This window comes from Schistocerca cancellata, chromosome 9 (genome assembly GCF_023864275.1).
Source record: "Schistocerca cancellata isolate TAMUIC-IGC-003103 chromosome 9, iqSchCanc2.1, whole genome shotgun sequence".
NCBI lineage: Eukaryota > Metazoa > Arthropoda > Insecta > Orthoptera > Acrididae > Schistocerca > Schistocerca cancellata.
Genome location: NC_064634.1, coordinates 262,619,354 through 262,646,305, shown reverse-complemented (window position 1 = coordinate 262,646,305; position 26,952 = coordinate 262,619,354). Strand labels below are relative to the sequence as shown.

General features: G+C 43.8%; 1 protein-coding gene across 1 annotated transcript in view; it reads left to right on the top strand.

The window, feature by feature from the left end:
• Nucleotides 1-26,952, top strand: part of LOC126100669 (sodium-coupled monocarboxylate transporter 1-like) — a 190,225-nt gene that overhangs the window by 57,685 nt on the left and 105,588 nt on the right. Inside the window, exons 5-6 of the mRNA XM_049911289.1 lie at nucleotides 8,264-8,331; nucleotides 18,237-18,391. Coding sequence (XP_049767246.1) covers nucleotides 8,264-8,331; nucleotides 18,237-18,391 — 223 coding nt within the window. The remainder of the gene's footprint in view (nucleotides 1-8,263; nucleotides 8,332-18,236; nucleotides 18,392-26,952) is intronic.

Sequence of the window (26,952 nt, the reverse complement as noted above, 5' to 3'; positions counted from 1 at the left end):
TTTGCAGAAACACAGTAGAATATTACTGGTATCGAGAGGTTCAGATCAGGTGCCGTAATGGTTGCGTAATTCAAGTACCATTACAATGGGGAATAATGAAACAAATTGTCTGACTATTACGATCATCTTACAAACAATACTTCTGACTTAAAATACGATTCTGCCATGAGATTAATTACTGGGATGGTAAAGGACCGGTAAATCTGTACCTTACGAGTTCAAGCCATGTGCCTAATAACTTTCCTTAACCACGTATGAACAATGAAACTAACTAACCCAAACAAATAAAGAAAAAGCCTACAAAATCTCTGTTGTCTTCAAACACACCATACATAGCGCACAATCAGACAGCGTAGCAATAACGGTAATTGAAAATCAGCGCTTCTCAAATCAACCTTTACCAAATCATATTTCCAAAATTCAGCACCCTCCGTATATTTATCTCTTTACTCTGCAAGCTTCCGTTCTCGCATTTCTCCTTGAACTAGGTAACCAAGAAGTGGTTTCACAAGCTCGGGCGTTCGCACATCGCGTGATGTTCCACCATCTGCTACTCTCTTCCCAAATGGTTCTGTGTCTAGGAAGCGTTCGTGGACGTACATGAACGTTCTACCTCCCATGATAACGTTCAGAATAAAGCTGACATACTGTGCCCGCTTTCCCATCTGCTAGGCCGTCAGATACGGAAGACATCGGTGGGATGCGATGTGATGAAAGTTACTCTATAACAGAAAAGACGAATGTAAGGCAAAAAGAAACAGATCCCATGGCCAACTGTAAACTAGAACATGAGTAAAAATGCACATATGAGGTGAATTACACCACCAGGAGACACTACAGGGAACGCCTTTCTGTTAGTTAATTAGTTAGTTAGCTACTTTCATCTATAACTACATATATACTCCGCTGGCCACCAAGGGTAGTATGGCGGAGGGAACAATTCCCGCCAAAGTCATATTCCCCCCCCCCCCTCTCTGTTCCACTCGCGGATATCACGAGGGAAAAACGACTGTCTGAACGCCTCAGTACGAGCTCTAATTACCCTTACCTTTGAATGGTGACCATTGTGCGATTTGAAAGTATGTGGTAGTAATACATGCTCTACATCCTCGGCGAAGATCGGATTTCGGAATTTAGTGAGCAGCCCCTTCCGTTTAGCACGTCGTCTATCTGCAAGTGTGTCCCACTTCAAACTTTCTATGAGATTTGTATCGATTTAGCGATGGCTAAATATACCTGTCACGAATCTTGCTGCTCTTCTTTGGACCTTTCAATCTCTTGAATGACACCCGACTGGTAAGGGTCCCATACAGACGAAAAATAAGACTGGATGAACTAACGTATTGTAAGCAATTTCCTTTGTTGAAGGACTGCATCGGTTTAGGATTGTAGCAATAAACCGCAATCTAGAGATCGCATTGCCCGCCACTTGTGTAATCTGATCATTCTATTTGAGATCATTTAGAATAGTCACACCCAGATACTTGACGGGTGTTACGGCTTCCAAAGACTGGGCATTTATTTTGTACTCGTACATTTCGTCTTGTTATACGCACTAGGTTACACTTACTAATGTTCAGAGATAACTGCTAGTCATTACACGGCCCACTTATTTTCTGCAAATCATCATTGATTTGATCACAACTTTCGTGTGATACTACTTTCCTGTAGACTACAGCACCATCGGAAAAAAGTCTAATGCCGCTGTCAATATCATCAACCAGATGGTTTATGTAAATCGTAAAGAGCAGCGGACTTATTACGCAGCCCTGGGGCACACCTGAAGTTACGCTTGTTTCTGTTGAAGTCACTTCATTAAAGACGACATACTGCTCTCTGTCTGTTAGAAAACTTTCTATCCAACCGCATATGTCATCGGATAGACCGTAAGCGCGTTAAGTCGAGAAATATGGCATCAACCTGGGAGCCGGTATGTAGAGCCTGTTGTATATTATGCACAAAAAGGAACTGCTGTGTCTATCATGATCGCTGTTTCCTAAAACCGTTCTGGTTTCTGTAGATGAGCTTCTCAGAGTCTAGAGAGGTCATTATGCCTGAACACAAAATATGTTCCATGATTCTACAATAATTCAATGTCAGTGAAATTGGCCGGTAACTATGTGCATCAGATTTGCTACCCTTTTTATAGATTGCTATTACCTGGGCCTTCTTCCAGTCCCGTGGAACTTTCCGCTGTTCGAATGATATCTGATAGTTGATGGATAAGAATGGTGCTATACTTGTAGCATAGTCAACATATAATCTTACGAGGATACCGTCTGAGCCGGCCCGTGTGGCCGTGCGGTTCTAAGCGCTTCAGTTTGGAACCGCGTGACCGCTACGGTCGCAGGTTCGAATCCTGCCTCGGGCATGGATGTGTGTGATGTCCTTAGGTTAGTTAGGTTTAAGTAGTTCAAAGTTATAGGGGACTGATGACCTCAGAAGTTAAGTCCCTTAGTGCTCAGAGCCATTTGAACCATTGATACCGTCTGGGCGAGGTAACTTCCTGATGTCTAAGGATCTTAACTGTTTTACTATCCCAGATGCACTAAACACTGTGTCACCCATCCTTGCGCTTGACCATGGATCATTTGCATGATAAATCACAATGATGTGGAACGAATCTTTTTAAATGCACACCACAAATTATTTCGTAAATATTGCTACATGCTAACCATATGCAGATGTGAGCTAATAATTTCTACCCATTACCTCTTACTCATTATCATAATAGAAATTTTTCTACTGAATAGAAGGGAATGTTAAGGAGAAAAGTTTTCAGTTTGCTTTCAAATTTTATCTCTCTGATGAACGATTTTTGAACCATGTTCATATGAACTTTCCGTAATTCATTTATTTGTTACTTTCTTCAATTGTTCTAGACACAAGAACAGGCGAAATACATTCTAACACAAAAAAGACGAACTCCAAAAAAAAAAAAAATATTCGAATGGCAGAGAAATCGTGTGATGTAAATGTATGGGCAAACAAACGAATACATTCTCAGAAAAATTGACTGATTTATTCAAGAGAAAGAACTTTACAAACTGAGTAAATCAATAGCGTCTTGGTGCCCAACTGGTCCTTATGTAAACAGTTATTCGGCTTAGCACTCACTGACAGAGTTGTTGAATGTCCTCCTGATGGATATCGTTCCAGGAGGATGCTGCCCATAATGCTCCATATGTTCTCAACTGGGAAGAGATCCATCGACCTTTCTGGTCTCCAGATACCGCTATGTTGGTCACCCGGGATCAGCTCGAAGCGGCACTCGTCACTGAAGACAACTGTATTTCATTCAACAAGATTCCCGGCCGAAGTCGTATCTGGAGACGCACCAGAAACGGTAGATTATCAACCTGACTGTTGTCCGCCTTATGGCCCGACACCCAGGATTGATGGTCTGGAGTCTCATTTCTTTTCGTAGCAGGACCCCTTTGGCCGTCGCCCGCGGCACCCCTACAGTACAGTTGTACGTCGACGACAGCCTACGCCCCTATTGATTTTCCTTGATTTCAAGCCATTCTGCGCTTACATTTCAACAAGATAGTGCCCACCCGCACATGGCGAGAGTCCCTACTGCTTGTCTTTGCAAGTTCAAAACCCTATCTGGCCGAGCGAGGTCGCTGGATTTCTCCCAAATTGGAACGTTTTGGACGGGGCCCTCGAATCAGCTCGGGATTTTCACGATCTAACTTGCCAGTTCCTGATAGTCTGGCACGATATCTCTCAGGACTTTCAACAACTATATCAATCAGTGCCAAGCCGAATATGTGGATGCTCAAGAGCCAAAGGTGGACCAAAGATTTATTCCCTTCCTCAAGGCATGAAGCTCTTTCCTTTGAATAAATCATACAACTTTTCTAAAACTGTAATAATTTGTTTTTCTGTACATGTACATTACAGCTACCAATTTACGTCCCACTGAGATAATTCCTTTGTTGTGTGTCGTCTTTTTTTTTCTTAAATTGTATTGCGAATTACAAGTAACTGGTATGAATAAGACACATAATATTATAACATACTTTCAAATGTGTTGTTATAATTATGCATTATAGTATTAAGGAGGAAATGTCTACATACGATAACTTCATAAAAATAATAATTTATAAAAGCGACTAGAAAAAAGAAGAGAAGAAGAACTTTCACATACCCATTGGCCTTCAGAGTCATTGATATTTGTAAATGCCGAATCCAGAAGGCGCTTGCTACTGTCCTACCGTAGTCCGCTCTATTGTTTAATCTTAATTTTGTAATTTACAATTCTTGAATGCTCTACCATAGAACACTGCGCTTCACTTCACTACACCACTACACTTCATAGCAGTACGCTACACTATATAACACTACACTAAGATACTGTGAAACATCCCCTTAGAAAAATTTATGAATTACTGTGCTGATAAACCTATTACGTTCTTTGATTTTCAAACAGCTGAGCAGAACTGAACGTACTCAGACATTTCTCTCTTTACTTATTCTGATCAACACTAAACTGACACACAATATTTTTCGCGCAACGCAATCTGACTTTCAATAATCCCTACAAAAGAATGACCCTGACTAACAATAACCAATACCTTTAATGAATCACTTACCTCACAAAAATCTTTGTTACTCGAACTACTGCAATACAGCGAGCGCCAATACTGCCACCTAAATAAAAGATTCTAACCACTGAAGGCACTAACTGCTGATGGGCATACTTAGAAAATGAAAGATTTTGATAGAGAACAAACATTGTATCTGCCTTAATAGTGTTCAAAAGTCATATATATATATATATATATATATATATATATATATATATATATATACTGTCTCTGATGGACACACGTCCAGATCATTCGCTCTCAAAACTCCGCCATCTCTCTCCCCACATCCACCACTGCTGTCGGCTCACCTCCAACTGCGCAACGCTACGCGCTGTTCACATCCAACTGCCCAACACTACAGTAGCGAATATTTCAACAATGCCAACCAGCCACAGACTGCACACGGCACAGCCAGTGATTTTCATACAGAGCGCTACGTGGCGTTACCAACATAAAAACGTAAACAGCCTACTTACAACTGTACTTGGTATCAGAGCTGAGCTAGATACTCGTATCTCAATTTTTCTTCGTATTTAGTTCCCAGTACGCTGAGTCACAGTTCAGGATTCACAGCGGAGTATATGAAGTCGATAGCTTTGGATAGTGCAGCTATTGAAAGTACTCGCGTTACGCTATTGACACAATGGCATGTGAAGAGTTCCACATTTTCATTACCCAGAGATGGAACATCCGAAGCGTCGCGCATCCATGACTGGGCATCTCGCCACTTTGCACTTGCGGCAATGTCGGTGGAAGATCAAAATATTCCAGTCATATCACACACTGAACATTTCCTTCGAGGACGACCACAAGATCACCTATGTTTCCCTCGTCAGCGCCAAGCGACACTGGAGGTGGTGCAAACAGCGACGGCAGTGGTCAGTGTACGTCAGGAAGCGAGTAATGTGGAGCCATAAATCACGCTATACCCTGTGGCCGTACAATGGAAAGGTTTGGGTTTGACGAATGCCTGGAAAAGTTACGTACCGTTATGTGTAGTGGCAACAGTAAAGTTCGGAAGAGGTGATGATTCAGTACAGGGGTGTTACTCGTGATTAAGGTATGATTTCCTCATAGCGCTTAACAAAACGCCAAATGTGGAAGAATATGAATACATTTTACAGCAATGTGTAGTACATTCAGTAGAGAATCAGTTGTAGACAATGATTTTATCAGAATGACAATGAACTCTGTAGTGAAGCAGTATCTGAAAAAAATAGTTTATAGACAATAAAAACTGTGAAGTGCCGTCCCCTCGTCTTGAACTAATGAAACCAGTTTGGGATGAGTGAGAACATCGACTTAGCTCCAGACCCCATGTTCCAAGATCATCATCTGCTCTGGTTTCGCTTCTTGAGTGAGCCGTGTGTCGGCTCTCAACGTATATCGCGCTGTAAAGATTGTTCTGAGTCCTTCCATTCCATCGTTAATTGATTCTTTCATATTTATCGTTATGCTGCGTACGATTCTGTTGAGATTCCCCTCTGGCGGCGTGTCTGGTCTTATCGATCTTCGAGTCGTTTCTCGCTGTTAGCCTTGTGTAAGGGAATAAGATCTTTGGGGGGATGGCCGGTTGGTTGCCTAGCGGTGACGACTCGGTCGGTCGGTTTTTAAAATGGGGAATTAGAGAGTGTCGTACGATGAGACCGCGGAATGGCGTGACGGTGGAGAGTTGGCTGTGGTTCCGAGAAGCCGCGTGGTCTATCCTGGCGGTGCGAGACGAGTGGGACGAGTTGACGGGACAAGGCTGTAAGCTCTTGCTGTGAGCACCCGGGGGCCACGGCTGTGGTTCCGAGTCATTACTTGGTGGGAGCGACAACGGATGTCTTTAAATTTTCCGTCTGGAGGCGGGAATGATGGACTAGCAACTCTCCTAACCTGAGGAGTTGTATTTCGCCGCCGTGAGTGCAGAGAAGACGAGGGCTCCGGTGAGACAGCGCGTGGCTGCGTGACTGTGCTCAGTTGGGTATGCTGGCGACGTGTACACGGTCGGGTGTGAGGAACCTTTGCATCGGAGTTGACCTGCTGTTTCTCTGATAAAGGTTTGGATGTTAATTGAAGAATTTTGGTTTGTGCAATCTGCGTCTTTTCTGCCTTGTGGCCTCCTGCGTTCGGGTTTCCTGTCCCTGTCGCCGGTGTATTTATATACAGTGATCTTTTCCGCTTCTTATTAGTACTGCCTGGGAGGAAGTGTATTTTTGGGCAGGGATTATGGTTCCTCATTTGATTCCTCCTCCTTCCTGGCCTCGCGTACGGCCGATGTGATTGCTGAATGCGAGGCGTTGTGGGTCTGGGGGGGGGGGGGGGGGGGAAGTTAGTGTTTAACGTCCCGTCGACAACGAGGTCATTGGAGCGCAAGTTCGGGTTAGGGAAGGACAGGGAAGGAAATCGGCCGTGCCCTTTCAAAGGAACCATCTCGGCATTTGCCTGAAAGGATTTAGGGAAATCACGGAAAACCTAAATCAGGATGGCCGGAGACGGGATTGAACCGCCGTCCTCCCGAATGCGAGGCCAGTGCGCTAACCACTGCACCACCTCGCTCGGTAGCGTTGTGGGTCTGTTAGTCCGCTTCTAGCCTGAGCATCCTTCGGGAGACAATTGTGGCCGCCCTTACACCCGATCGGTTAATTATTTCTATCCCAGGACGTTTTGGTGGCAGGACATGGTATTAAAGTTGTTAGTTATTGTAATATGTTAAATGGTTATATTTTACTCTGATTGTTTTTGGCCACTGTTTAAAAAGGTTAAGTTTGCCTTTCATTGGTGGGTTTTTAAAACTACGTGGCTTTAAAATTGTTAGTTATTGTAAAAGGTGAATGTTTTAATCCACGTGGCATCCTTTGAAAATGCTTGTTCCTGCCTCCCTGTTAGCGAGCCCTTTAATATCTTGTTGTGCCAAAGTTTAAAACGAGTGGGCTCCCTACATGCTCGGTAGTGAAATTGTATGCAAATTAGTGTTTTTTTTAGTTTCATTACTTGGAAAGCTTTAATTTGTTATTAAATGCTTTATCAAAGTCTGTTTTAAGGAAAATGGCTTGGCTATTAACGGTAAAGTAGAGTTTTTAATTTCATTACTTGGAAAATTTGGTTTGTTATCAAATGTTTTATCAAAGTCCGTTTTAAGTAAAATGGCTTGGCCGTTATCTGTAAAGTAAATTGTTTTGAAAAGGAACTCATGTCTACTAGCTTTTTTGGATCTGTTCCTGGGCAAGTGATAAAGAAATGACTTTTAATGGTTGAAGTAATCAATAAAGAATTTGTAAATTGCAACTCGACAGTAACCAACTAATTTTGGCCCCGTTTCCCAACTGGGGGTTTTCCTTGATTAATCGTAACATCCGTCTCATTGAGGAACAGTGCTCCACAGACATTCTGACACCTAACTGAAAGTAGCTCTGGCAGCTTTCAAACCGTTATAGAGGCGTCGGGCGGACACACCTCACTTTAACGTCCAGATGTCAGGATACTTTCGATCAGATAAAGTATCTGCGGTAAGTCAACGACGTAAGTCTGTCATTTTAAGATAGATTTGCAGCTGGTCACAATGTTGTTCGAAATAGAGAAACGTGTTTTTCACACATCATTTCCTCTACATGTGTTTAAACCTGTTGTGTTGTTGCATCAATTTGAGTACCGTTAATAATACGATTTTTCTACCTGCATTACAGTGACTGGCATCAACGTGCACATTGTAACTCCGATCGTCTGCGCCGTGTGCATATTCTACACCTGCGTGGTAAGTAAATTTCGAAGAGGTCATTGCCACAAGATTATGCACCCTGCGAGGACCACGTATGGGTTTCATATTTGTAATAATGGTACAAACCGGGCTATTGAAACAGCCTCATTAAGAATCAATATGAATGTCTTCTGGAACGTAAATATAATTTCTCCTGCCATTATTTCCATGTACTTGTCATTTCATATAGAAAGAGGGAGGTTACTCAAACTGGGACAAGTAGCTTCCCTCAGTGTAATCTTCTTATTAAGTTGTCGTTTCTGAAAAGTTTGTATAAATTTTATTTCACCTTCTGTAGCTGCTAACAGGGTTAACGTGTTGGGTCAACAACGTTCAGTCTCCTCTTTTTACTTCACGTAAGTAGTATTCGATTATTATTTAATTTCAGGGTGCTGAAACATGTGGTTATTAGCCTGCTCAAACTATTTTTGATGGACATATGAGGTTACAAATTATTTAAACAACCGACATTCAAAAGGGCAAAGCAACAGTAAAGTGAGACTCATGATATAAAATGCGTATCAATTAAACTTCTATTAGTAATATAAAATATTTTAACCATCTTTGTCTGATACATTTCGCTGCCTGATCACTGTTGTAATGGCAAGAAAGTCAGTAATTCACATTAAAGGTTTGTAGAGCATGAGACACATATACATCCTTCCTCTCCACCATACATACCCACATAGACACATAAGTTTCGAAAATCTGCAACAGTTAGGAAAGAAAACTGTGCTTAAATAAAATTACTGTAGTAAAACAAATGTATTTCAATTTGTTAATTGCAAAGAAGTGGCTGAGTGACCACTGAAATAAAAAAAATGAAAAGAGAGCAGCCATTCTCTATTGCATTAAGATCTGCAAACTATTCAGGAAGATTCCTGAAATTTCACAAAATTTTAAAGCCCTGTCGTCACTTAACACACTGGGTATTGCCAAGAAAAGTCATACGATCCCCCTTTTCAGCGTACAAGCCGTAATCTGTTAAAATATAGCCCGATGTTAAAATGGTTTCACATGGGTCACGCTCTGGAGATTCAGTATGTTGTAATGGAAATGAGGGAAAATATCTTATAATGTGACCTCATGCAAATGTCCTCTGACTGCGCGGAAGTACGCCACGATCGAATGATTGATTTAACCACCCGAAGGCTATATCATATGCACAAAGTGAGTCTCGTAAGACGTTTGACACCTTTCGTATGCGAAGGATTAAAGATATCGAGGTTTCGCACAAATGATAGTACGCGAAGGGCAACGTAAGTTTACTGTGCCAACCTGGATATTGAAGCAAGTGTGTTTTTCTTTAACTGAAATCCAAATCTCTTGAAAACACGAGTACAATGATATAACCCATGGCAATTTTGATGTTGAAAGTTTTCGACAAAGTATCGGAGAAATGTGCTAGAATTGGAGGACTAGACGGCAGGAATCGGGTTCGACGATGCAAAAACCTCAAAATGGCGATCTCATGCCACGCTTCGTCGAATCAACTGTTTACTTGTTCCCCAAAAGTTTTTCATTTCAACAACAGAAAGTACACACGCTTGGAATACTTTACGGTATTTCCTTCTAATACACGAGAAGTTTGCGTTAAGTTCTGTTTACAACAATTACAGGAGACCTTATTTGTAAGTAGTATGACGTAAGGTTTGATTTCAGTAGCACTTGCCAATTCCCTGGCCACGCATAACAGCGTAACCTAACGAGAGAAACATTTGGTTGTGCTTACACAGTGATACCATATTCCGAACGCTTTACCTTTCAATTCTGCCAAATTTCTCAAATTCTTTTCTTCAAAGTTAGGACATCAATAATAACGAGCATTATTACAGTGTACCGCTCATCTCAAGATCGTTTGTTGCTCTTAATGAAAGTAAATAGTTCCGATTAAATAATTATATATGTTTCAATAACTCAGTTGGTACACGTTCTGAGAGCTTTAACTACACAGTGCGTTTCTTCCTACTTACTGTCACCTACGGAAATCTCGTTTCGACATCTTTAACTGTTCAAGGAATTAAAGCTGATGTTACGGCGTGCCCAACTGGCTGTGTGTCCGTGCGAACAATGACGGGAATAAAAAACGCAACACCAGTCACTTAAATGTGATTTGCGGAGTATCCATGTACATGTAGAATGTAGAATAATGAAATTTCGGTAACACCCTACACTAGATAATATACACTACTGGCCATTAAAATTGCTACCCCAAGAAGAAGTGCAGATAATAAACGGGTGTTCATTGGACTAATATATCATACTAGAACTGACATGTGATTACATTCTCACCCTATTTTGGGTGCATAGAATCTGAGAATCAGTACCCAGAACAACCACCTCTGGCCGTAATAACGGCCTTGATACGCCTGGGCATTGAGTCTAACAGAGCTTGGATGGCGTGTACAGGTACAGCTAGCTGCCCATGCAGCTTCAACACGATACCACAGTTCATCAACAGTTGTGACTGGCGTATTGTGACGAGCCAGTTGCTCGGCCACCATTGACCAGACGTTTTCAGTTGGAGGAGTCTGCAGAATGTGCTGGCCAGGGCAGCAGTCGAACATTTTCTGTGTCCGGAAAGGCCCGCACAGGACCTGCAACATGCGGTCGTACATTATCCTACTGAAATGTAGGGTTTCGTAGGGATCGAATGAAGGGTAGAGCCACGGGTCGTAACACATCTGAAATGTAACGTCCACTGTTCAAAGTGCCGTCAATGCGAACTAGAGGTGACCGAGACGTGTAACCAATGGCACGCCATACCATCACACCGGGTGATACGCCCGTATGGCGATGACGAATACACGCTTCCAATGTGAGTTCACCGCGATGTCGCCAAACACGGATGCGACCATCATAATGCTGTAAACAGAACCTGGATTCATCCGAAAAAATGACGTTTTGCGATTCGTGCACCCAGGTTCGTCGTTGAGTACACTATCGCAGGCGCTCCTGTCTGTGATGCAGCGTCAAGGTTAACCGCAGCCATGGTCTCCGAGCTGATAGTCCATGCTGCTGCAAACGTCATCGAACTGCTCGTGGAGACGGTTGTGTCCTGCAAACGTCCCCATGTGTTGACTCAGGGATCAAGACGTCGCTGCACGATCCGTTACAGCCATGCCGATAAGATGCCTGTCATCTCGACTGTTAGTGATACGAGGCCGTTGGAATCCAGCACGGCGTTCCGTATTACCCTCCTGTGCCAACCGATTCCATATTCTGCTAACAGTCATTGGATCTCGACCAACGCGAGCAGCAATGTCGTGATACGATAAACCGCAATCGCGATAGGCTACAATCCGACCTTTATCAAAATCGGAAACGTGGTGGTACGCATTTCTCCTCCTTACACGAGGCGTCACAACAACGTTTCACCAGCTAACGCCGGTCCACTGCTGTTTGTGTATGAGAAATCGGTTGGAAACTTTCCTCATGTCAGCACGTTTTAGGTGTAGCCACCGGCGACAACCTTGTCTGAATGCTCTGAAAAGCTAATCGTTGGCATATCACAGCATCTTCTTCCTGTCGGTTGAATTTCGCGTCTGTGGCACGTCATCTTCGTGGTGTAGCAATTTTAATGGCCAGTAGTGTATGTCAATGATTAATGCTGCAGCATCACAGGTTAATGCAAGCGCGAGATACACCATTGCAAATGTGATACGTTGCTACATTAACAACCGATGTAGCCAACAGAATGTTGAATTCAAACAGGCAAACGTGCATGCATCGTGTCGTACAGTTGCTGGACGGCATTTCACTTTGTGGGGTGGAGATGCACGAATGTTGCGCTCGGTCGGTTGATGAGGGACAGTTAATGCTGGTTACGAATGACGCTGGAGTTGTCATCCGATGACGTCCAATACATACTCTTTGGAGACAGATCTGGCGATCGAGCAGACCAAGGCAACGTGCCGATAGTCTGTAGGGTACGTTGGGTTACAACAGAGATGCGTGGGCGAGCATTATGCTGTTGGAAAACACTCTGTAGAACGCTGGTCATGAGTGGCAGTGTAACAGGTCGAATCATCACACTGACGTATAATATTGCAGTCAGGGTGTGGGGGATAACCACGTGATCACTCCTGCTGTCATCCTAAATTGCACCGTAGATAGTAACACCTAGTGTACCTCCACTGTGTCTAGGCAGGATGGTTACAGTCACTCACCTATCCCCCCTCTAACCAACACTCGATAATGTGTTGCTTGAGGCTTTCCCGACGGACATGTTGTATATATGGTTCTCGGGCGAGACGTCGGATGTCACAGTGAAAAATCCACAATATTTCATCTTTTTATGGAAGACTTCGAGGAGAGAGCACTCCAGTCTTCGGATTTGAAACCTACGTGTTTTTGGCGGTATGTGGACGACACCTTTGTTTTCTGACCTCACGGGCCACTGCATCGCTGAATGTATTTCTTGAGCATCTTAATTCGCTTCATCCCAACATCAAGTTCACTATGGAGTTGGAGAAAAATGGCGAACTTCCTTTTCTGGATGTGTTGGTACGGAGAAAAGAAGATGGCACATTAGATCACGAAGTGTATCGTAAACCAACACACACGGACTTATAGGCCACCGGCTGTCACCATCCTTCGCAACGAAGTGGCTTAGTTAGGACGTTGGTTCACAGAGCACGAGCCATATCAGACTCAGACAGCTTATCCAATGAGCTACTCCATCTGCGTACCACTTTCCAACAAAATGGATATTCCGAATGGATAACCCGAAGCGGGTTACCCGACGAAACTGGAAGAAGGCGAAGAACAAAGGGGAGTGGTCATCTTGCCATACATCGGCGGTGTCTCTTCGATAATAGGAAGATTATTGAAAAGGCATAAAGTTAAATTTGTCTTTCGTCCGCCGGCAAAACTCAGAGCTCTCTTGGGCTCATCTAAGGACAGCCTTGACCTAGGAAGACCCGGTGTTTACGAGATTCCTTGTAGCTGCGGCATGTCGTACATCGGACAAACTTGTCGCACTGTAGAAGAGAGATCTACTGAACACCGACGCTAGACTCGTCTGGAGCAACCAGAGAAGTCTGCAGTGGCCGAGCATTGTCTCAGTACAGTCCATTCTATGAATTATCAACACACCAAAATTCCCGCGTCGATGAGTTCGTACTTGGATAGTGTTATTAAGGAAGCAGCGGAAATACGTAGCTCGACGAATCTTGTAAACAGAGACACGGGTTTTCAGCTCAGTACAGCTTGGGAACCAGCAGTGGCCATATTGAAGGCGCATCAAGCAGAGAGGAGTAATTTTGGTCATACGACGGATGACGTTTCGCCAGCAACATAAATATTCTGTTACCAACGGGAGGATAGTCACGCGCCTACGCGGACGCGCAATTGCTTGCGGCTTCCGACAGAGGTCGCTGGGGCGGCCGATGGCAGCGCAGAGCAGCAGTGGCAGCCTCCGCGCGTGCGCCGAAGTCTTTGGTTTTTCATCTTGCTGGTGGCGTTGCTGTCCGAGTTATCGGTTGATATCGTCACTATTGTCCATCGAATTTTGGCGCCTCCGCGCATGCGCACTTCCTGCCTAACACTGGCATATATAGGGGGCTTTAGTCATGCCTTAGCAGTGAGTTCGTCGCACCTGAAGATGTCGGCCAGTTACGCTGATGTAATATTTTGGAGTTTTCACTCTGACATCCGACGTCTCGCCCGAGAACCATATATAAAACACTCGATAATCATTAGCACCGAAGCAGAACCGGATTTCATCAGAAAATGCAACAAACCTCCACTCCGCCTTCCAATGTGCTCTCGTCTGACACCACTGAAGCCGCTGATGGCGGTGGTTTGGGTGAGTGAAATGCATGCTAAAGGGAGTCTAGCGGGGAGTTGTCCTTGAAGCAACCGATTTTCGCTGTGTCACTGCCGTGCCAGCTGCTGCTCTAATTGGTGCTGCAGACATAGTACTATGGGGGGCAGCCGTACACCCAACACAAAGGTCCTCCCTCTCAGTAGTGCCGTCCGGAGCCCGGTCTTCCTGCGACCATACATTCCCGTGACCATCATTGTTAGCAACCATGTAAAATGGCTAATTTCCTGCCAAGTCTGTTTGGAGTGTCACGGAAGGAAAATTCCGCTTCTAGTACCCCCAATTACACGACCTCGATCAATCTTGGCGTGCTGTTGATAATGACATCTTCGTCAATATCCTTGTTTGACATCAACTCAGTGCCTCCAATCTGAAAGGTAACTAGCGCTCACAACTGCTACAGCGCGTCTTTAAAGCAAATATGATTTGCATCCTCATAGTGGGTGTTACTAGCATCACTCTTATGCGATTGGTACAAAATTTGGATAGACGTCGTCTTTCAGATGTAGAAACACATCAGCCAAGTTTCGTTCCTCTTGCATAGCTTCTTCTTGGTCCCGCGATTTTTTTTCCGTCAGTGTATATGCGAATATACCATGGCGTGCAGAACTTAATGACGGAAGTAACTTTCGCGTGCACTGCCAAGTAACAAAGCTCTATGAAACTTGGACCATAAATAGAAAGAACTACTACAGCATAATATAGGAGGTAACTGTAGACATGTGCAATGAGAAGAATAGACGGCATTTTTATTCAAAGCAATAATTTCGCTGAAGTCACCCTGATTTGTAATGGTTCAAATCGCTCTGAGCACTGTGGGACTTAACATCTGAGGTCATCAGTTCCCTAGAACTTAGAACTTCTTAAACCTATCTGACCTAAGGACATCACGCACATCAATGCCCGAGGCAGGATTCGAACCTGCGACCGTAGCGGTCACGCGGTTCCAGACTGAAGCGCCTATAACCGCTCGGCCACACAGGCCGGCGATTTGTAATGGTCTTTTGCACAATATAAAAGGCTAGATACGGTTCTTAATGGGACGTATGCATGCTCTGCAAAGTGCTTCCATGCGGGTCATCAGTTTGCCACGGATTCTTGTAGCACGAATTTCTGTTCTACCACCGCGGTTCACTACTTGTGGGTGGTCGTAGCAGCACGTGGACGTATCTCCGCAACGCATTCGAAACATTCTCGGTGGGATTTAAATAGCGATATCGGGCAGACCAGTCCATTTTCTGTGTATCCTCTCGTTGCAACAGCTTTTCCACCTGCTCTGTTCAGTGTGGTGTGCATTTTCATCCATTAAAAGGAAGTCTTGGAGGAACGCACCGCTGAAAAGACACTCATGGGGAAGGAGGAGAGCTTCATAATAACGTTGACTGGTGAACGTATCGTGTTCAAAGATTTGGAGGTCAATACGCCCATGGAACATTAACACTTCCCACATCGTAGCATCTCGACTACCGATGCGATCCTGTTCGATAAGATAACTGGGCGCATTACGTGTACCGACCTCTCGTCATATGGGGGTACGATGAGAATCACTAGTCAGACTGAATATGCTCTCGTACAAGAAGAGCATTCAACACCACTCCTCGTTTATACAATCCCTCTGCTCTTGGTATCATTACACACGGTGCGCCGATGTATGGTTGTCAACGGAGCACATCGCACTGATCGTCATGAGAGAGACAGACCAGCAGAGCGCCGTGCTACTATGGAGTGTGAGATTCTATGTCTTGCAGTCCTGCAAAATGTGGTTGCAATTGCATCGACTATTTGACGGTGGTACCTTCTTGCCAGTTGTGGTCATTTTCCACTATAGCTGACCGTCGTCGATCACCTCCTCTCCTTCGGGCAGCATTGCTGATTGTATTGAACGCTACGCACGCGCATAAAACTTTACTATAAACAATACGAAAGACCACTCGTCACAATTCAAGCTTCTTTATTTTCTCGGTGATTCTTCCCCATGTGGAAATATCCAAATGTTGTCTTAGGACCATGTCTTCATGAGGAACAGTACCGTAATGCACCATAACTGCTAGCTCAGTGACAGACACTTTCTCTTTCCCCTTCCTTCAATTGCCTAGTATAGCGTGCTACCACCATTTGCCGCTAACCCCACTCAATGTGATGACAAATACCCTGTGCAAAACTGGAAGGCCCCTGGCACAATTCTCTCGCACTTTCGTTAATTTCCCTTAGTAGGTAGTATGGCTCTGAGCACTATGGGACTAACATCTATGGTCATCAGTCCCCTAGAACTTAGAACCACTTAAACCTAACTAACCTAAGGACATCACACAACACTCAGTCATCACGAGGCAGAGAAAATCCCTGACGCCGCCGGGAATCGAACCCGGGAACCCGGGCGTGCGAAGCGAGAACGCTACCGCACGACCACGAGCTGCGGACGTAGGTAGTATGTAATTAGGTAGTATGTAATTAGGTAGTATGTTACGTCACTTTTCTACTTCGTCCTTACGTATTGTAGATCAGTGTACGTAGAATTGTTCACATTGTGCTAGATGTAAGATAATATGATTTCGTATAATATGCTTCTACACGCAAAAAAAAAAGTTTTGCATCACATCGGTTCAGAGAGTTCCGGAACCTGAACAGAAAATTGGACTAGCGATCACATAAACATGATTTCCGCCCTTTTTATTGCCCATGAAAACCATACATTGCATGTTGTACCACCATACAGCGAGAGCTTCAGAGGTGGTGGTCGAGATTTCTGTATACCCCAGTACCTCTAATACTCAGTAGCACCTCCTCTTGCATTGATACATGCCTGTATTTGTCGTGGCATACTATCCACAAGTTCATCAAGGGACTGTTGGTCCAGATTGTACCACTCCTCAACGGCGATTCGGTGTACATCCCTCAGAGTGGTTGGTGGGTCACGTTGTCCATAAACAGCCCTTTTCAATGTTCCATAGGGTTCATGTCTGGAGAACATGCTGGCCACTCTACTCTAGCGATATCATTATCCTGAAGGAATTAATTTACAAGATGTGCACGACGGGGGCGCGAATTGTCATCCATAAAGATTGCCCCACCAATATGTTGCCGATATCGTTGCACTATCGATCGGAGGATGGCATTCACGTATCGTACAGCCGTTACGCCACCTTCCATGGCCACCAAGGGCGTACGCCGGCCTCGCATAATGCCAGCCCAAAACAGGGAACCTCCACCTTGCTGCACTCGCTGGACAGTGTATCTAAGGCGTTGAGCCTGACCGGGTTGCCTCTAAACACGTCTCCGACGATTGTCTCGTTGAAGGAATACGCGACACTCATCGGTGAAGAACTCACGATGCCAATCCTGAGTGGTCCATTCGGCACCCTGTTGGCCCCATCTGTACCATGCCGCATGGTGTGGTGGTTGCAGAGATGGACCTTGCCATGGACGTCAGGAGTTAAGTTGCACAACATGGAGCCTTTTGCATCCAGTTTGAATAGTAACACGACGTCCTGTCGCTTCACGACAAGCATTATTCAACATGGTGGCGTTGCTGTCAGGATTCCTCCGAGTCATAATCCGTAGGTAGCGGTCATCCACTGCAGTTTTAGGCCCTCGGGCAGCCTGACCGAGGCAAGTCATCGACACTTCCTCTCTCTGTATCTCCTCCATGTCCGGACAACATCAGTTTGGTTCACTCCGAGGCACCTGGACACATCCTTGTTGAGAGCTCTTCCTGGCAGAAAGTAACAACGCTAACCCGATCGAACCGCAGTATTGACCGTCTAGACATTGTTGAACTACAGACAACACAATCCGTGTACCTCCTTGCTGGTGGAGTGACTGGAACTGATCAGCTGTCGGACCCCTCCGTCTCAGACGCTAATGCATGGTTGTTTACATCTTTGGGCGGGTTTAGTGACATCTCTGGACAGTCAAAAGGAATGTGACTGTGATACAATATCCACAGTCAACGTCTATCTTCAGTTCTGGGAACCGGAGTGATGCAAACCTTTTTTTGATGTCTGTATATCAACAAAATATTGTTTGAGCAAGTTGTTTTCACACCATCTAGTGTAATGTCTGTTTTGTACTCCAGGGCGGCCTTAAGGCGGTCGTGTGGACGGACGTCATCCAGACAGTACTGATGTTCGTGGCGGTCATTCTGGTGATCGTCAAGGGCACCTTCGACGTCGGCGGACTGGGCACCGTCTGGCAGCGGAACATGGAAAGCGGCAGGATAGAGCTTCCTGAGTAAGCGGGTTCAACATTCACAAAGCTTGCACTCCCGTGGCACCAAAGCTGTCCTTTGTGATCATTTATTTCAATAAACGTCGGCCGGTGTGGCGCTTCAGTCTGGAACCGCGTGACCGCTACGGTCGCAGGTTCGAACCCTGCCTCGGGCATGGATGTGTGTGATGTCCTTAGGTTAGTTAGGTTTAAGTAGTTCTAAGTTCTAGGGGACTGATAACCACAACTGTTAAGTCCCATAGTGCTCAGAGCCATTTGAACCATTTTTTTTTTCAATAAACTGGATGTAATTCCAACACCAGGATTAAGGATTTCTCTTGTACAAATATTACTTAATGGCTGGAGGATAGGTTATCATGTACAACGGCAGTGAAAATTACTTTCTGTTGATGTCCAGATAACTTTTGGTCACCCCCCGCATGTCATTTATAACTGAGATGCCGCTTTGCATGACTGCAAAGATTTCATACGCTGGGGCGTATTTGGTGTAACTTGACACCTTTTTTGAAGGAAATCATGTTCCCAACATTTCATTAGAACCGACATTCAGGGAAATCATAGTCTTAAGTGATTAGGTTTGTGATGTGTAAATCGAGTTTTGTGATGTGTAAATTGTCTTACGGCGAACTTCAGTTTACATAATTTTGCTACCCCGACCATTCCTCGGTTTTTTTATCATTTCCTTCGATTATGTCAATTTGAAAGAATTTCTCAGAGAATGATTTCATTTCGTCACAATCAAATTAGCTGATAATAAAACAGGAATATAAGGCTCTTTTTTGCAATGTGCACATGAAATAAAACACATGAAACTAAAAAGTGCTTATGGAAAATAAATGTCTGCTTGAAAGTGGGAAACTGAGTGCTACTGAGAATTTCATGTTTTGCTTGTTAAGAGTAAGTGCACTGATAGTCAGAACGGCTTAAAAAAGGAAAACACTGCACGTCCACTGATGTTTCTTTTGAAACACAAGCGAAGTATTCCTGGATTAACAGGCAGATGCTAAAGGTCATAAAAATGCAGTTACAAAAAACCTAAAATTTCTGCAGTTTCAGCATAGAACACCACTCCAACATCAAGCTACATTTCAGTAGTAACAGAAATTAGGAAGTTCAGTAGAATTATCTGGTGAATTGTTTCATTCCTTTGTTTTTGGTCTCAGAAATTCAGTTCTAATTTCGTGTACTGAGAAGTTAATAAGTCGCTTAACTGGACATTTTCCTTTAGATTTATTGTCAAACAGGCAACGCAAGCACTGAACTCTTCAAGTTAATGCGTATGTCTGCATTTTTAATTAATAATTTGTTTATTTTGCAAACTGTCGCATACAGAATAAACCCACTGCTAATCAAAATTTAGCACGGCTAATATTATGCTACATATGTTGTATAGTGGTAGCATCTTTCACTTGTAATCAAAACATCCAGCGTCCCGGATTCAGACACAACCATTGCTTAAATTCTGAATGCAGTTCATCAGCAGAGACCGCCGAAGACTTTCGGTATGAGAACTCACCCTCCTCCAGCCAGCGGCCTTGCCAAAGAGGGAGAAGTATCCCACAGTAGTTAAGGGCACCCCCTAGCACTTGGGGCGGGAAACTGACATGAAATGGCGGAAAAATCAACAATTTTCAATAGCATCAGGATGCAGAAAGCAATGGAAATCGCTACAGTATAGACATATAATGTTCATCCACAGGACATACGATCTGTAATCGACATAGTGTCGGCGTGACTGTAATTGAACAGAAATGTTGCGATGATTCTCCATTGGCAAAAGATTCCGTTTTAGTCCACCAGTAGTAAGTCCAGAGAAAAATGTGGAGCAGACAATGAAGAGATAACATTCTACAAGACGGAGCTTGTGATTTATGAATGAGATTACCGACCAGGCGATTTAGTGTGGTAAGGGACAGGAAAATCCAATAACGCAATGCAACGCAGCTGTGGTGGAAGGAATAGAGGAAATGGCTATGGGAGAAAGGATGACTGGTTTTGAAGTACATTTCAGATGGTAGTAGCAAATACTTCATTCAACAGCTACAATAATAGGACGAGGTATACTTGGAAAGCATAGACAGAGGTTCCGAAATGAGATATTGGATTGTAAGACGTACCCAGGAGCAGTTATAGACTCAGATCACAATTTAATAATGATGAAGAGTAGAATGAAGTTTGAGAGAATTGTTTGAAATTTGATAAGGATGTGGATACTGAGATAAGGAATACAAGAGGAGGCAGTTCAGTGGAAAGGGATGGACAGCTCTACAAAAGGCAGGCCGACAGATAAACATAGGAAGGTAACTGCAAAGAAACCTTGCGTAACAGAAGAACTACTCCAGTCGATCTACGAACGAAGGGACTACATAAATGTTCAGGCAGAAACAGGAACACAGTAATATAAATCAACAGATATACACTAATGTAAATCCCTTAGGAATGAAATGAGTGGAATGTGTTGGGCAACAAAGACGAAATGGATAGAGGAATGGTGCGAAAAAATCGAAAAGAAATTGATCGTCGGGAGGAATGACTCAGAATATAAAAAAAATCAAAGGGCGAAATTAAAAGGTATGGTGGTATCATTAAAAAATGCAATCGGAATCCTATTGTGAAACGCAGAGGAGAAAGCAGACAAGTTGAAAGAGAACACTAAAGGCCTAATTTAAGGTAAGGACTTGTCCGGTGACGTGATAAAGAAATTGGGGTCGATATGGAAGACATACAGGATCCCGTATCAGGATTTAAAAGAACTATGGAAGAGTTATGATGAAATAAGGTAGAACCGATAGACAAAACTCCAATGGAATAACTTGAATCATTGGGGGAGTAGTAACCAAAAGACTATACAGGATGGTGTATAGAATCTATGAGACTGCCTATGTACCAACAGAGCTTGCAAAAAAATGTTATCCTCAAAATTCGATGATAGCAAGGATAGGTAAGTGCGAGGATTTGTTACATGACAATCAGTTTAGCTTTAGGGAAGGTGAAGGCACGACACAGAGACAGTCGTGACTTTGCGCTTAATAACAGAATCAGACAAAAGAAAAAACAAGACATGTTCATACGACGAAGCTTTCAACAGTTTAAAACTATGCTATATGATGTCCGATATTACGATAAAAGTGGGAGTAATTTATAGGGAAAGACGAGAATTATACGGTATGTACAAGAACTAAGGGGAAACAGTGAGACTGGATGATCAAGAACGTAGCGCTCGGATTAAAAAGTCTGTAAAACAGTCTTTCGCCCACACTGTTAAATATACGAGTACACATGGAAGAAGCAATGATGTAAATAAAAAAAATGGTTCAATATTGGGATTAAAATTCAAGGTGAAAGGGTATCAACGATAAGATTCGTTGATGACATTGCTATAATCAGTGAAAGTGAAAAAGAATTACAGGATCTGGTGAATGGAATAAACAGTCTGATGAGTGCAAAATTTGGACTGGGAGTAAATCGAAGAAAGTTATGAGAAGTAGAAGAAATGAGAACGGCGAGTAAATTAACATCTGTGTTTTTGATCACGTAATAGGTGAAGTTAAGGTACTGTGCTACCTCGGCAACAAAATAACCAGTGACGGATGTAGCAAGGAAGTCATATAAAGCAAAGTAGCAGTGGACGAGAGAAGTCTACCAGTGTAAAAGCTTGACCTTAAATTGAGGAAGAAATTTCTTAGACTGTACGTTTGGAGCACAGCATTGTACGGTAGTGAAACATGGTCTGTGGGAAAACCGGAATAGAAGAGAATCGAAGGTTTCGACACCTGGTACAGAAGAATGTTGAAAATTAGGTGGTATGATCGGAGAGGAAAGGAATATATGGAAAACATTGACAAGAAGAAGGGACAGGATGACAGGACATCTGTTAAGAATCAGGGAATGACTTCTGTGGTACTACAGGGAGCTTTATTCACTGACATGAGTACAAATGTTTCTTTTTTGAAAGATCCGTCAGTACTAAATTAATGTACTTTGCACAAAGTTTGATATAGCATTATTACAAACACCTATGGAACGGAAAATTGATTTTTCTTTTGCTAGTTTTTTACAGATCTCCAAATTTATGTGAAAAAATATACCAAATCTTAGGGCTTTTCTCTTTATAAGTGCCTTATTATTGTAGTAAATGGAAATTCCTTCTACAGAATGTTTCACTATGCTGTTGAATAACTGTATGTCAGATTTAAGTAATTCCTTCTACAGAACGTTTCATTATGGTATTGACTAACTGCATGCCAAATTTAAGTATTATATCAGTGGTTTGTGAGGAAAATGTACATAAAGTTGCCAAAATGTAAATTACGGGAAATCTGAATCAATGATTTGACAGTGTTTGTGTTAGACTTTACCTTATCTGCGTGAAGTAGCGCACAGTATTTTCATTTTCCTCTCCACCTTCAAGTAGTTTTTTCTTTGCTTGTCCTTTTAGGTTAACTTGATTTTCCAACTGATTAACAATAATGTCAGCTCCCTCATTTCTCTGGTCATCGATTTCCTCAAACATCAACAGTGTGAAAGCTTCTGGATCAAATCCTGGACTCTGTAGAGTCCGTAGCCTACAAGATCAGCACACTTAAAATTAAACAAGCACCATACGCTGCAACTTCATCAGCAGTTGTTGAAACATATGTTGGTTCGGAGTACGGTTTTCCTATCATAGAGTTGTAGCTTTCATTAGGATTTTGAGTTTTTCCAAACTTTCCTAGAAGTTATGAATCTGCTTAACACCGAAATCCGAAATATCCCCCCCACCCCCAAATGTGACTGCAAAAACTGGAAGAAAGCACCACGGGAATAATTAATATGAGGAAATACGTAATAACAAAGGGGCGTGGCCATGTGCGAACTTTTGTTAGTTGTTTTTTTATCATACTTAAGAGTGGAATTGGAACATAATATTTAGGAACCGAAATTTCAGTAGCATGAGTAAATGAAGATCTAATAAAAAATGTTCGCCGTATTCGCACTTTCACGTAAAGCTGTCCACCACCAATTACGAAAAACATTTCAAATAAAATGAAATACTTTTAAGCGTTACATTCATATGTTGCGTGGAAACACCCGTGGTCTAGGGGTCTACCGAGCCTGAAGGTTAACAGCAAAGTTCAAACTTGGCATTCGGAAGGATCTAGGTTCCATTCCCGGTACGAATGTCGTGACCAGAATCTCGTGAATACTTTGGTCTCTCCAGGCAAATGTCGAGACTGCTAAGTCAGAGATTCCCGCACCAGCTAAGTGCGTTCGGCCAGGGGACTAAATATATTCTGAAATTTACAAAATAATAATTTAAAAAACTGAGCGAAGATCTCGTCGACGGAACTTGAAAGACGGCAAGTAAAACTCGCGCAGGACCATTGACGAAAAACCAGTGAATAAACAGATTGGAGGAAATGTAACGTCTCTGACTTGTAACCAGAATGCCCTTGGTCCTGTTCTACGTAGGTTGCGCCGAAAGTAAAGCACCCCATTTTTTTCTTCAATAATTCTTTATTGAACATAATGAGAATTACACACACGAAAGATTGGTGTTTTATCTACACACCCTATTCTTCCACGTAATCTCCATGCAGTTCTGCGGCCTTCCTCTAGCGCGAAACAATGGCGTGTATGCCCATCTTGCTCACACTTTTGAATATCCAAGAGTGCGGACAATGGCATCCACACTTCCTGTGCTGATTGACAGTTGCAGCGCCAACTGCCGGGGCCTAGTGCGTCTGTCTGTGCTCGCTGCAGCATGTCAGGTGTAGCAGCCGTAAATTGTCTCCCCAACTGTTGCGAATCGTGGAGGTCTGCCGAACTGCTTTCTGATGACCTCACCCTCCGTGCCCATCGACTAACTGTACTCCTGTCGAGAGCAGATGCTCCATGAATCTTGAACAAGCGTTTGTTATTATTCCCCACAGCTTCTTTCTCTGCAGTGAGAAATACAATGACGGAACGTTGCTTGTAACGTACGTCATCTACAGACGCTATTTTGAAACTTTTCTACAGTTACGCTATCTGTTGGAGGTGAAGGAAACTTGGCGCGCCCACTCAGGAGACTTCAAATAATAGATACGTAACGTTTCGCATTCGTAGCATTGTTTTCGGCTGAGAACAAAATGCGGTGCATTACTTTCTGGGTAACCGTCGTGGAACCCAGACGCTGCTTCAATTTTGAACAAACCTAATTAGCAAGAGCGGCCGGAACCTTCCGGGATAAGAAGTCATCCTCGTTCTCCCAACGCCCTTATCAATGAGGGCCGAAGGACAGAGAGAGTTTCTGTGCAACCTTCTGCCATTTGGGTGAGGAGCTGCCCCTCAAAGACGGAGGAATCAAGGATAAGGATGCAGCGGCAACGGAAATCACTGTAATGTATAACAATGTGTATCCACGAGATATGTGGATTGTAATTGAAAAAGTGTTATGAACTCTCCATTTGCAAAAGTTTCCGAATTAGTCCCCCATTCGTATCCTCGCGAGAGGACAGTCAAGGGAGGAGTGGATAAAGAGAAAAGATGGAATAAACATCCAAAGGGTAACATTCTAAGAGTAGGAATGAGAAATATCACGAGCATGAATGGGGTATGGAAGATAGCATATCTGAAAAGCGAGATGCGTAGGCTCATCTAGGTATAGTGGGCTTCAGTGAAGTGAAATGGAAACAAAAGAACGATATTGGTTGGATGAATAAAGGGAATATTTACAGCAGCAGAAAATAATAGGCCGCTAGTAGAATAGGAAGGTATGGTGGATAGTGACATAATACGAATAGTTCAGTGATACGGTTGCTCTCAAAAGATTCCTTTTTCCTTTATTGGATTTCAATCCCAGGTGGCAGCTGATTAGTATGCCGCTCTTCAGCCTACGGAATTTTTTAACATAATAAGATAAGAAACAATAAAAACAGGCGATAAAACGGTGACGTAAAATGTAAAACGGCGGGAAATTGTGGAAACTTAAAACATAAAGCTAATGGTGGGTGATGATATTAAAATACACATGAAACAGACAGGAAAAAAGTAGAAAGACAATTAAAAAACACGGCGACAGTCTGGATGCTGATCGCAAGAGATGTAAAAAAAATCACACCCTGCGACAGCATGATGTCCGTTCGAAACACTTCGGAACAGACGCACAACACTAAACAATCACTAGGGACACTGCACTAAAAGGTTGGCACGAAGATGACACTCCACAGGCAAGGGCAGATGGAAGGTGGGACCTGGACAGAGGAGGGGAAAGAGAAAGGGGGGAGAAGAGGAAAAACGAAAGGCGGGGGTAGGATGAAGAGAAAGGATTAAGGAGGGGGGATCAGGGTAGACATGAGAGAGAATGGAGAAGGGCAGAGGTATGAAAACGCAAAAGGACTTGGGGGAGAGAAGCAGAGAGAGGGTGGGTGGGGAAAATACAGGATGGAGGAGGGGATGGGGGAGGCGAAGAGGGATCTGAGAAAAGGACAAAGGAAAGGAGGGAGGGTGACGATCAGAGTTGATGGGAGGGATAAATGGAGGGAGAGAGGGCATCATCCGGGATGGGGAGTCGACGGATGCCACCTTGGGAAAGGAGATGAAGGGTGTAGAGATGGAGGGTAGGGGGGACACAACAGTGAAGGTGTGGTAGAGGATGGGGTTTGAAGAGGAGCGTAGCAACCAGGGGATGAGGGGGATCAAAGTGGTGGGAGGTGTAGAGTATGTGGGTATGTTCGAGGAATAGGAGCAGATAGCAGAAAGGAATGAGGTCATAGAGGATCCGCATGGGGGACAGGAGGCACATATGGAAGGCAAGGTGGAGTGCATGGTGCTTGAGGATCTGGAGGGACTGGCAGGGGGGGGGGTGGATATCCAGGTGGGACTGGCACAACAGAGGATGGGACAGACTACGGATTTGTAGGTGTGGAGGATGGTACAGGGGTGCAGCCCCTATATCCAGCCAGAGACGAGTTTGAGGAGTCGGAGGCAGTTGTAGGCTTTGGATTGGATGGAGCAGAGAAGAGGGATCCAAGTGAAGTGACGGTCAATGGTGAGGCGAAAGTAGGTGAGGGTGGGGCAGAGGTGGACAGGATGGGTGCAGATGGTAAGTGAGAAATCCAGGAGCCAGAAGGAACGAGTGGTACAACCTACAATGATTGCCTGGGTCTTGGAAGGATGGATTTTCAGGAGCCACTGGATACACCATGTGGCAAAAAGTTTAAGGTGATTCTGGAGAAGGCGTTGGGACGGTTGGAGGGTAGGAGCAAGGGCAAGGAATGCGGTGTCATCAGTGTTCTGCAGTAGGTGTACCGGAGGGGCCATTGTACAGGAGGTAGAGAAGAGGGGAGAGGACACAGACCTCAGGCACACCTGCAGAGGGGTAGAAGATGTAGGAATCAGCATTACGGATGGTTATGTAGGAGGGGCGGCGGGAGAGAGAGGGCGCCATAAGACGGATGTAGTTGACAGGAAGGGTGTAAGTTTGGAGTTTAAACAGGAGACCCTGATGCCAGACTTTTAGAAGTCGAGGGAGACAAAAATGGTGGAGCAAAGGGAGTTCAGCTGGAGAGAGAAGAGATGAGTGAGGCATAGCAGTTGGTCAT